General features: G+C 47.0%; 1 protein-coding gene across 13 annotated transcripts in view; it reads right to left on the reverse strand.

Moving 5' to 3' along the window:
• Window positions 1–439: 439 nt before the first annotated feature.
• The window catches only part of MARK3 (microtubule affinity regulating kinase 3), a 79,404-nt gene continuing 67,426 nt past the window's right edge, over window positions 440–12,417 (reverse strand). For 3 of the 13 annotated variants that reach the window (XM_074326880.1, XM_019747200.2, XM_019747197.2), the window contains 5 exons: window positions 9,003–9,164; window positions 8,048–8,305; window positions 4,471–4,497; window positions 3,091–3,135; window positions 440–970 (listed from right to left, as the gene is read on the reverse strand). In XM_074326880.1, coding sequence (XP_074182981.1) covers window positions 625–970; window positions 3,091–3,135; window positions 4,471–4,497; window positions 8,048–8,305; window positions 9,003–9,164 — 838 coding nt within the window. In that variant the 3' untranslated portion in view covers window positions 440–624. The remainder of the gene's footprint in view (window positions 971–3,090; window positions 3,136–4,470; window positions 4,498–8,047; window positions 8,306–9,002; window positions 9,165–12,417) is intronic. The other 10 variants (XM_019747206.2, XM_019747202.2, XM_074326881.1 and 7 more) reach the window with 7 other exon arrangements.

Consider the following 12,417-nt stretch of genomic DNA (forward strand, 5'->3'; position numbering starts at 1 on the left):
CACTGCCTTAATCTGAGTCTTAAATACAGTACTAGGAGACAATTCGAGATTTTACTGAGAAAAAGTGAATTTTTAATTATCTTGTGAATCTACTTAGAAAAACACACACAAGCAATGTTCACAACTATAAATTTAAACCTTTTGCACTAAAAAAACACACAAAACAACAAACACAAAACCACAGGCATGAACTGTAAACCTGTAATCATTATCAACTAGTCTTAAGGTTAATTCTTAGTAGTAATTCATATTTTCCTCCTTGGCAATTTTAACGTTTTAGCACCAAATGATCTCCCACAGAGGTACACGTAACAACTCTGGCTGCCAGGGTAAGTCAGGAGATGCTTCCGTATGGACCACTCACACGCACAGACAGGACACACACAGAGATGGATGTCACACGCTGACTGTCAGGGCAATGGAAATAAGACAGAGGGCATACGTGTCACACATCTTTAATGTAGTGCATTCGTAGAAAAAAGGCCAGCTTTCGCTCCCAGGCGTGCTCTCCTTAGTTTAATATCATGATTTAGAAGATGCAGACGTTATTGCCTAAATATTATTCTATACATTTCCATTCGTGTTCAGGAAAACGGCTACTTAATTTACACCATAATTACTGGGTTACAGCTTTAGCTCATTGGCAATTTTGGAAGCAATATTTTTGAAAGCTATGGATGTCCCCGAGATCCGCTTGAACCGGACCCCGTTCAGAGACAGTCTTGGCAGCTTGCACACCTCCATCTCCCACTGCACGAGGTTCTCGGCGTGCCCATCGCCGTGGACGCAGAAGAGCAGGAAGCGCTCTCTCTGCTCATAGTCGCAGTTATTGGCGTCCAGCACTTTGCGGATTTCCCGCATCATGTCCCCGGGGTCCATGGAACTAGTGGTTTTCATGCTCCAGGTGAAGCGCAGGGAGCGAGGCTTTGCTTCTTTGCTGTCATCCTTTTGCTCAGCAGCCACGTTGCGACTGAAAGGCACAGTGGCGGGTTCATTTGTAAGTGCACAGGACAGCCAGCCTTCTCCACTCCAGCTGGGTCACCGAGGCTGCAGCGCAGCCCGAGAAGCCACGCCACACCCCGCAGAACCCAGGCAGCTCCCTCCCCTTTTCTAACTATTCATCTCCCCCCGCCCCCCCCCCACAATCCTAAGCCATGCGCGCAGAAAATCTACCTGGCTATAAAATCTGCACCAGCCATGTACTTACTCAAATTAAGAAAATAATCTGTTAAGCAGGATCCTTGCAAACCAGGGAAAGTAAAGAGCGTGCTGAGTGCATCTCCAAAGCCCAATTCCCCCCTCCCCTCCAGGTTGAGTGTGGGGGTGTGTATGTGTGGGGGGGCAGGAGCCACCAGGCCCCCACAGGCCCCTTGGAATTCAATGCTTCACAACCTCTACCGTAACTGTTACTCTGGATAACCAGTGACTCAACAGTTTAAAACTGTTTTTCCTGCTAACAGCCCCAGATGCCGGACTGTGCACAGCTGGCTGTGTGTGTGTGGTGAGACATTCTCTCAGTCCCCTGCACCCTCTTCGATATTTGGCCTTCTATTTTGTTAACTTAAACTTCTAGTTTCAGTTAAAAAGAATTCTTATATGAAATTATCTAATACTTAAGTAGAAAAATAAAATGTTAAGGCTCATTTGCTGTTGAGCACTGAAAACAACCCGTTTGAATGCAAACTGTATGGATTCACAGAGTATATAGGTTTTACTATGCAGAGTTCTCCCTGTCGCCAAACCATTAGAATATTCGATTGGGTTTACACCTTCCAAAATTGACTGAAAACGTCCTATGTATACAATGCCATGTTAGATACTAAATAGGTTATAAAAATGAACAAAAGCTCTCCCTACCTAAGCTGGGGTTAGAGAAGGGAAAGACTCCACTAAGGAAACTGCAGCAGCACAGGAGAGGCCAGGGCAGGCCCAGAGGGTCATGGGAGAGGTGGAGCCCACCTCAGGGGAGGAGTGCATAGGAAAGGCAGGACAGGATACGGAGGAAATGGCTTCCTGGACGGGGTATCTGAGAAGAGCTCTGAAGAGCCCATGGGGTTTCACCACCACCAGAGGGGTGGGGGTGGGGGTGGGGCAGAGTGCCAGCAAAGGCCAGGAGGTCCGAAACAATGCGTTTGGGGCTGATGTAGTCAGTGTACAAATGGACGGGGACTGAGGGCAGTGTCACCCTGACAGCCGCTGGCATTACTTTGCACTGTGTGGGCAGGCCGGTGCACTGTCCTCACCACGCCAGGGGCAGGACCCGTTCCCTTCCTGGTATGAAGGGGGAATCAGGCTTATGGAGACAGGAGCCTGCTCAAGGCTGGAAGGAGCAGGTCCGGGCTGGTCTGCTGTCTGGCCCTCACCCCAACATTCTGCCTCAATTTGCAGGGAGCTGGGGCTGCTGAGGCCACACAGGGCCTCACGTGGACACGGTGGGTCAGGCAATGGGACCGCAGCAGGTCTGCATTCAGAAAAGTCACATGATCATGGCCGTGCTTTTACGAAGACCAGGAGAGCCACCAGGTTCACAAGAGCCGGAAACAGCATGTGGTGACTGGTATGAAAAGGGCACACGGGGTCGACGTCTCTAACTACGGAGCGCCTGGAGCCTATCCAATGACTCTCCCACTCCCACATCCGTGCAATGACTATACAAAATTTAAACGGAAAACACGACCAAATCAAGTGTTCTTTTAAAAAACCTGATTTGAAATATGAAAATTCTCTATTTTGCTTTCACTCGAGACTAGAACTATGCTAGAAGTCACTGAGGCATCCAGAGTCCTATCAACTCCCAGACCTCATTTCAGGTCGTTGGGGCCCAGGCAGTAGGGGCGGGTGGTATTTTACTACCCAGACCAACAGAGAGCCCAGGTCAAGGGGACCAGGCTTTCACCAGGGGGCAGCGCTGCGCCCTCATGTGGCCACCGGGGAGCAGCGCAGCGCGGGGCGTGGGCGGGACCCGCCGCCAGGTGGCAGCAGGGTGCACATGCTTCCCGGTCCGCGTGTGCAGACCCCATGCAGCAATCCTACCCCAGCAGAAATGAGGTATATACCTATAAAATATATTTAAAAAATCGTTCCCCTCACCTTGAGCCCTCATATCTCCCGTTCCTCTCATATTCAGTTGGAAGCCTCAACGAACAGAAGGGAGAAGCACAGAGAAGTGGGAAAGAGAAAAGAGATCTTCTTATACACCAGTACACGACAGCCCGTACAGAAACACAAACGTCATAAAACAAACAGGTCCAGGGCACTCTGGGTCCTCGGTGCTGCTCAGTTAGTCTCTCAGTGGTGACCCAGCTAGGGACCACTCTCCTCCGCGCGTGCCTGCGGCCGGCCGGTGTCACACATGCCGCGGGAGTGAGTGCCTGCCCGGCTCTTGCAGCCAGCACGCCAGGCCTTCCACTGCAGTTCATCGGACCTGTTTTTAATCACTCCCCAGTAAATGAGAAACGGATTTACCACTTGAATTGTACACTGTTACAAATTTTTCTGTCCAAGGGAAAACTTCGCAACTGGGAAGCTCAATTAAAAACTAATCGGGGAGGGGCATTTTCCTCAGGAAGAAAGCAGCCTTCCCAGTTTGTGGTCAAGAACTCCCGTTAACAAAGCGTCTCAGTGACCCACTGGTTTCGTCATCAGAAACCGTATACATAGCCTGGCCGGCCAGTGAGCCGAGGGGCACAGGCAGTGTGGCCTCAACAGCGGACTTTCCGCCTCCCACGTGTGCATTCCAACACAGGGAACGACATTTTTGGTCTCTTGACTATCATCAAAAAATAAGTCATCTAGTACCAATAGCATTTACAACAGTGCTTTAAGTGGAAACAATGAGACATGCTTTCTTCAGTGGTTGGTGGAAAGTGGCTTTTAGAATACTATTTACTATTCAACTCTGAAAATATTAAAACATTTCTGCTATGCTGCTGCCTTCCATCTTAATTTCTGAAAAATCCAAACCAAATGAGGCTGTAAGGTTTGAATTTTAGACTTGTTTCCAGTATCAGAATATTGGCTAATTTCCCTGTCTTTTTAAGGCCTTTTGCTAATTCAATGAAAAAAGGGCAACTAACACCACTACCACTTACCTTCTGCATGCTTGAGGCTAACCATTGAATGCACATAATGTTACTGCACACCTCATTCTTCAAACAGAAGCATGCTAAGTGTTATTAGTATGAAGACAGAATTATTTGGATGCTAAATAATTCTACCAAAGAAAGAAAATGCAGAGCATGCGTAGGCCTCGTTACGTGGGTGCCACAGTGCCTTTAAAAATGCCTTACAGAGTTAATCTATTTCTTTCCAGCTTCCTTTCAAAGAAATAAGTATTTAGTTCTCAGCAGAAAGTTTAGTTTTAAGGAAAACAAAACAAAACAGGGCTAGAAAGCCAAACTTGATGTTAATTGCAGGAGCCATTTTGGGGTGAGGATTGAAAAAAAAAAAATGTGTATATATAAATCCTACCTTTTGATAAACCTGAATGACATGTTTCTAAAAGAAATTAAGCCAAAAAAAGAAATTAACAAAAATGACTTGCACAAAAGAAATAGAAAATCTAGTCAATTATAGAAAGAAAAACAATAAAACAGGGTGCCTTTTCTGTCCAATGAACAATGAAACAGTGACACTGTTGAAAAAGTAAATTATAGATAACTGAGCATGTGACCTTGTAATTAGAAATATTAAAAAGTCTGTACTGGAATCAAAGATTTAGCAGTAAACACTGACATTAGCTGGAATGGGATTTGTTGAAGGCCCTTCAGATGGATCGACTTCAAGATAATAGAAGTCAACAACCCGTGTTAAAGAAATGACGTAAGTCATTTGTAACGAACAAGTAATACCATTTCTCAATTTCAGACTATCTTATGAAAAATCTCACCTTCTTATATAGGAACATTAAAGATTTCATTATAAAATGTTTAACCATTAAAGACAATCATTACTTACTTCGGGAAGATTGAACATTAACAGACTGTTAACAGTGGTATGATTTAAGTCACTTTTTAAGGAAAAAAAAGTTATTGGTGTTTAAAATGAAGTAGACTTTTCAGAGTTTTTGATATTAAAATGAATGAAAATTAAATGACAAGTAACAATGGAGGTTTCATTTTTATGTTTTAGGCAATAAGCTGAGAGGTGTATTTAAAAGTGACTCGGCTTGTTAAAAAACTTAAGAAGATGCTTCAATTGTACTGAACAGAATGTGACAGAAGAAGTTTCAAACTCCGGATCAGGCCTGTATGACCATGTGACCTGTGTTCCTGGGCCAATGTGGGCTGGGCTTGCCACACTATTTCTAACACCTAGTGCTGTGATTGGACATCGGAGGAAGGTGTATTACCTGCCCACTGAATTAATGAATCCCTGGACTTTTTTTTCCAATTTGGGATAACTGTGGTACTGCTTCAGTTCTGACCAATTTAAAAAGTATCTAACTACTCTAGATAACCCTCGGCCACTTCATTACGGATCGAAAGTGGTACACAGCAAGGTCATACACAGTAGAGAAGGTCACATATTGAAACTATTTTGTAAATCATTAGGTCCTACATAAATATAAGGTAGTATTATTCAAAGGATTATTTTAGCTGTATACTGATAGATTTTCATTTCCGAATTTTCTACCGGTGAAGTGCGAGTTCCTGTCAAGTACCATAGGGCGGGACTGCCTTTCCTAGTCTCCCCGCTGTCCCCCTGGAGGTGTGAAGAGCAGGCAGCTGCAGGACGCTCCTCTTGACTGCAAAGGACCTCACAGGTGGCAGAACCCACTGCTGCCCCAAATGCACGGCATCCAGGGCAGTGCAGGTTTTCTGGTGCCAGCTCTTCCCACCAAGACACGGCAAGTCTCCTTGCAGATTCTAAGTGCGCACACCTGAGTCCTCCAGGTACTAGCGCTGTAACCCTGGCAGTTCTTGCTGGGGCAGGAAAAGAAGTCAACACTGACTACGGCAGCAAGGACTTTGATTGTTCTGAGGAACGAACCGACTACATGTGAAGTACAGGACCAAGGGAGGCGACAGACTTCAGCCTGAAACGTTAACAAACAGAAGGCTATCTTTCTGAAAAAATGTAGGGGTGGAAACTGTCTGAAAACTGTAAGATGATGCCCTAGAATTTCTTTAACAAGAAACCTCAGTCTCCAATTTCAATTCAAATACATGAAACACATTCAGAGAATGCGGGAAAGGCCCTTCACAGTTTTCCGTGGGGAGCACGACACAGTGGCTTCAGGGTCTTTTCTGGAGTCACAGGCTTGGCTCAGACTTTTGCTGTAGGATCTCAAACACGTGCCTATATCTCTCTGAGCCTCAGCGCCAGTTTCTTCTACATCTAGTCCGCAGGGTAGGCTGTGGAGACAGCGCGGATGTGCGAGCGAGACTCTGTGTGTGTGTGTGTACGTACATGTTGATATATGCAAAACAAGTACACCCAGAATTCTACAGACATCTACTTAGCATGTAGCAAGCATTCAATAAATGGTAGCTGATATTATTTTTATCAATAATAGTATCAAGATGACTAAAAAAAGAGCACAAAGGAGACAAACAAATTCAAGGATTTTAATGACGAGCCCACTGTAGACGCAGAGCTGACTGCTGCACGTCCCGCTGCGCTTGGGGCTCAAAGGGCAACACACACTGCTGTTAAGCAGGGTTAGTGAGTGACACCTGGCTCCGTGTCCTACTCCCCCAAGTTCAGAGGGATATTCTCTTTGGGACTAGTCCCCAGGAAGGCCCGGGAGACGCCATGGGCTGACCCTGAAAGGAACGAGTGACTTCTGGGGGTCACCGAGCTCCAAACCTGGCCAGACCCTGCAGTCTACTCTGGGAAAGGGTTCTCAGCAGAGCGGCCGGGAAGGGAAGCGGAGGGTAGCCTGGAGTCTTCTGACTGAACTGACCTCTAGTCAGTGCTAACAGATAGCAGAAGTCCTCCCTGATCTGGGTGGCATTCTTGGCCTGACAGCACACAGATCATCTGGGGAAAGAGTTCAATGTGACTCGTCTTAAGTTTTAGACGACTGATTGAAAATAAAATTACTGGAGAATTAAGGAGACTGAAAAATGGTCTTTAGCTTATAGGCTGAATAATGAAGATGGCACGAAACAGCAGGCTGATGGGCCAGAGGGAGGGGCGTGAACCCCTGCAGACTGAGAACGGTCATGCTGTGTGTGAGATACAGATGGCGACCTGTGAGGGTCTGTGACAGGCAGGCCTGCAGAACACCTCGGCCATGCTAGTCCACAGTGAGGCTGAACTGCATTTTCCTGGCTCAGGCTGCCTGGGTGTGGTGCTGGCTAAAGGTGCCTTACACTATCTGCTGAGGGTGTAGGGTGGTACCTTCTCTTTTTCTTCTCGTAGCAGCCATTGTTTCTAGGCTTTCACAACCTCCAATTAGATTATGGAAATAAAGTTAAAGAATCTCAAGGGCACCAGAGAGATTTCCCAAGGCCCCAAATGACAGGCTCCTGGACACGTGAAGGATTATACATGACCAGACACTAGTTTCTTCCTGAGAATGAAGCAGGGATTTTATTCCCATAATGATACCATTTAGAAAGTTACCTTGTTCTCACTGTAACGGGAGACTAACAGAGAGAACAATTCCAAGATTCAAACTAAGAAACGTAATGCTCCTCAATAACAGTGAAATGAAATGAGAGATGGGCCGTGTCTGTCTCCTCCGTGTCCAGAGTGACCACACGGCCCCTGCCCCTCAGGACTGCCTTGGGAGCACCAGCCCCTGCCTACACTGGACCCGGGGTTCCACTAAACCGCACTGAACATCTATGTGGACAGATGTGTGACCCAAAGGGTCAGGAATTCAAGAATCGCCACCATCTCCCAAGTACTGGAGAACTTTTACTGTCGCGAAGACTCTGAGTTCTGTAATTTCTCTCCTACAGGGTTTTAAAGTATAAAGTTAGACATATGAACCAGAAAAACATGAGCTAAAGACACAAAGCTGCCAGCAGTGGCTTCACGCACAGAGAAGACATTCTCCTTTTGCTCCCAACAACCAGCGCCACCTGGCACTTACCTCCTGGTGAGTTTTGAGGTTAATTTACTGAAAAGGTTAGTGGAGCCTCGGCTTCGAGTCTGCGACAGTGGCGTGGCTTCGTGCGACAGGCTGGGCGAGGCGGGCGGGCCGTTGTATGTGGCGGTGCGCCGCTCCCTGGGCTGGCCGTGGAAAGTGCTACGACTGGCAGTGCCTCTGGGGAAGCGGATTCGATCCGGGGTGGTTGCACTGCTAATACTGTGTGTGGAAGCAACTGGGGTTCTCTGATCAGGAATAGTGCTAGGAGATCAGAAAATACAGTTTTACATCTTTGTTCACAAGCCCCGGCTCTGCGGCAAATACGGCACACGAAGAGTTACAGTCACAATATACCTTTTATATACAGTGGAGAAAATCAGTTTTAATAAATCCAGATCCAAGGGGGTATTTCACAGGACTTAAGAGCCAAAGGTGAGTTAAATCAGAAAAGGGACCAGAGGAATAATATACAATGAAACAAAGCCTCATGGAGCTTAAGGGAATAGTACAGACATATTTTCAAGGACAAAAATTAGTGCAGGGAAATTCTAGGATAAAGAATGGCTAATCCAAGCTTCTTCCTTTGCTTTCCTCTCAAATTGTTTACATGCAGAGAACCTGGCCAGTATAAAAGAAACAAAGGCTATGTAGGTGAAACTGAAAAGGCAACTGAAAAGTTCTGGAAGCACACGAATGGCATAAATACTGTAAACTCCACATGCTGACGGCAACGTGTGGAGGGGGGCATCTCTCACCGCACCCCCCTGCAGTGTGCAAAGGCACGAAGATGCACACGACGAGCAAGGACACCACGACACAGGATGTGCATGACCAGAGCACACACAGGAAGCAGGACACTGTGGACAACTGTGACAAATCTGGGACCAGCAAATCCACAGCACGAAATTAAGAAGCAGGGGGTACACATCAGTTACACAAGGAATGGTGTTTTTCTTACACAGCCGTGAAGTTATCTCCTTCACTGTCTACTGGAGGTAACAACGTCTTGGGGTGCCCAGAGGCTGACATGGACATCGACTTCTGATGTCTCAGCCGACAGGTGGAAGGTATGGTACAAACTGAGGCAGGGCTAGCTGCGTGAGCGGACACTTCTGTCAGGCTGGGAGGGGTTTGGGTTCGGGCAGAGGCAGAAACAACAGTATGATGGACCAGTGACAAAACAAGCAACCAGCTGTTCAAAGCACACACCTTCCTCCCCAGATCAGCTCATTTCTGTCAACCTCATTTTGGGGATTCTCAAGCAACTGCTAACCTATAGCTGCTTTTTCAAAAACAGCATTTTTAGGTTTATAAGCTTTAAAGAAAAGAAAACACCTTCCATGTTTGAATAGTTACGTGAGAGGGGCAATGTCTCCATTCAAACCGAAGTGGTAAAGTCAAGCGGGGTGAACATGAACACTCTGCTCCTGACCAGTTCCCAAAGCGCAGTGACAACTTAAAGTGGACCAGTAAAGGACAGCACGGTGTCTGGCTGTTATTTGTCACAGTGCCCTATGTTGTTTAAGTAGAACTAAGAGTCTTCCTACTCAAGGACAGTCACTTCCTTATGAACAACAGTCAAAATTCCCAAGGGGTCAACAGAGCCCTTTTTCAAGGTGGGAAAACAAGATAATTAACGGTTTAGAGACAGAGAAAGAGAGTGACAGAAGTGGCTGCAGTTTCACCCGGCACAGACAGCCACAGGACGAAACCACCTAGGGAGTCTCACCATGACCTCGCCATTCCTTAATTCCAGCTCGGTCACCGTGTCCTCGGAATTCCAAAGGGGCAGTTTCTTTCCTTTAAGGATAACCAGGCTTTAGTATTCTGGCCCTAGAAACTACTGGGCTCTTTTCCTCCAGAGCGACCACGCCCTCTTGCTGGTGTCGGCTTCCTAGCGCTGCAGGCGGCCCATCCTCTGCATGCCTGCTCCCCATTCCCAGAGCACAGCTCACCTCCCTCAGCACATCTGCACTGCTCTCTGGCCTTTACCCGCACACCTTCCAATCCGTCCACCAAATACAAGCCCAACCTTGCACTCGTAAGTGCACTGCATCTTAGGATGAAGACCACATCGCGCCCTCAGGGGCCCACAACTGGCCCTGCCGTCTCTCCAGGCTTTTCCCTCTATTGTTACCTCCCAGAACTCGACTGGGCCCTCCGACGGTGTGCAGTCCCTTGGTCGCATCAGGTCAAAGAACTCCTGCAGGAGCCACAGCTGTCTGTGCCTGGAGAGCTAGCATCTTTCTACTTCCATCAAAATCCAACCCAGGCCACCCCTCCACGAAGTCCCTCAGGAGTGAGTCCCATCTCCTGTGTACTTAGCACGCAGCGGCCGGCACACACCACTGGGGGGGGGTGGGGTGACCCTTCCCTGCTCCAGAGCCCTGAAAGCAAGACCTGCACTTGCATCAAGGTGTCCCCAGGGTCAGCAGAAAGCCTCAGACACAGCAGGTGCTCAGTGAGTACTCTCCTAACTGAAAAGGTAACAGAATGAAATGACTCCTGGAATTTTGATGGTTTGGGGGCGGGAAAGGGGGTGTCTTTATAATCAACTGCTCAGCAAGATGTGCTTGTCCCTGAATTTTTATTTAAGATTCTGCCCCCTGACTTGGCAGAGTGGCTCTGCCACAGTCACAGAACTGAAAGCAAATGCCTTATAAAGATAAAAGGAGATTCAGTTTTCTGGTTTGGCCACTCGGCACTCACTCTTTCCTTGTGGCAACAACACCTGAATCCTGCTTTGGGGGAAACAGGCTCCTGGGCCCTACATGTCTCTGACTCTACCCCAGACTTTACCAGCCACCTGGCCAGTGACAGGTTTAGAGCCAGACCAAAGGGGATGGAGGGGACAGCCCGGGGCTGTGCCTGAGCAGAGCTGAGTGTGGGACAATGTTAAGTGTGCCAGTGCAGGGCCCAGCCAGGGACCAGGGACCGACCGCAGAGGAAGCAGAGCTAGGAGCTGCACCTGACTCTCCCTGGCTGTCGGCTGTGGGAATTCATGGGTGCCATTTAATTTCAGCTTATTTGGGCTGGGCTTCTACCTGTCACTTGCCACACAGAGAGTCTTAACTGATTTAATTATTTGAAGAAATGCTTGGTTGTTCCCAATACATACAGACATACATTTACATGTCATTTTATGTTATTTTTAACAAGTTACAGATAACTACAACTCTCTTGTGCTCTCGTATCTGTCCAGGGCAGGGCAAGGATCAACATACTTTATCCCCTCCACCAGCTGCTGACATTCTGTTGTCCAGATGAAGAGCTGGGATCAACGGATGCATTAAGAAAGGCAGGGGAAGAAGGGGGAGAGAGGAGACAGGGTTGTTCGGCTTCTTCCCTGGAGAATATAAATGGTCCCAACGACTGGAGAAGGAGAGGGCTTTCAGTCAGCCTAACAAGCAAGAAAACGCCCATTCCATTGCCCACAAGGCACGCCACCGCCTGGCTGGGCAGTGAGGAGAGATCTGAGGGCACAGAAGCACGGCAACAGTGTGGACACATGCTGGGCACTAATCAGACCCCCTCAGAGGCCTTTCTAAAAAGGAAGTGTAAATGGCATTTTCATTAGAAATGACTAAGTGTTCTGACAGACTGATCTTAAAGGCAAGTACACGAATCAGTTCTTTAGAAACTGGATCCAGGCCGCACTGGAGTTCCACCAGGGAGGTAACAGAACAGACGTGCTTTGCCTTCCACAGCAGGCTGCATCCCTTGGTTTAGGAAACAGTAAACTCAGTAAATGCCTGATTTCCACTTTGTACAGTCAAACTCACACCGATCCCACTGACAACAGACCATCCCAACGTCACAGCAGCTGCATCTGCTAAGAGTTCCTTGAGCTGGTTGTTGTGAAAGCTGGACAAAAATTTCCCCCCAAAATATTAAAGATGATGGTTCTAGTCCATAGACCAGCCCACAAGAATGTATAGAACACAAAGAGCAGCTGCATTACATTTTTAGTAGTTCTGGGTCCGAGGAAGAACCATGTTTTAAACCTTAACAGAAACAGCAAGCTGTTTCTTAAAATTCAAGTTACATGAAGTTCCTTTCACTCTTCCTAGCTGATGTGTATTTATATCTGATTTTGTGTTGTTTTTTTTTTTTTAATTTTAAACTCTATTTCACTATGGTTACTAATGGACAGGTATTTTCAATTTGTTTGATATGACATCTATCCCAGATCAGAATATTCTGGTATGAAATGTTTTGGTTGCTGACTCAAACTACATCAGTGATTGGGCAGAAGCAGAATTAAAAATATAATCTGAAATATACATGTGGTGACTGATCAAGCCTTGATGCAAGACAAGTGGCTAGATGGGGAAAGTAACAGCCACTTTACAATTTTAGGAATTTACCTGTGA

The sequence above is a fragment of the Rhinolophus sinicus genome, linkage group LG03 (genome assembly GCF_036562045.2).
Source record: "Rhinolophus sinicus isolate RSC01 linkage group LG03, ASM3656204v1, whole genome shotgun sequence".
In the NCBI taxonomy this organism is placed as follows: Eukaryota; Metazoa; Chordata; class Mammalia; order Chiroptera; family Rhinolophidae; genus Rhinolophus; species Rhinolophus sinicus.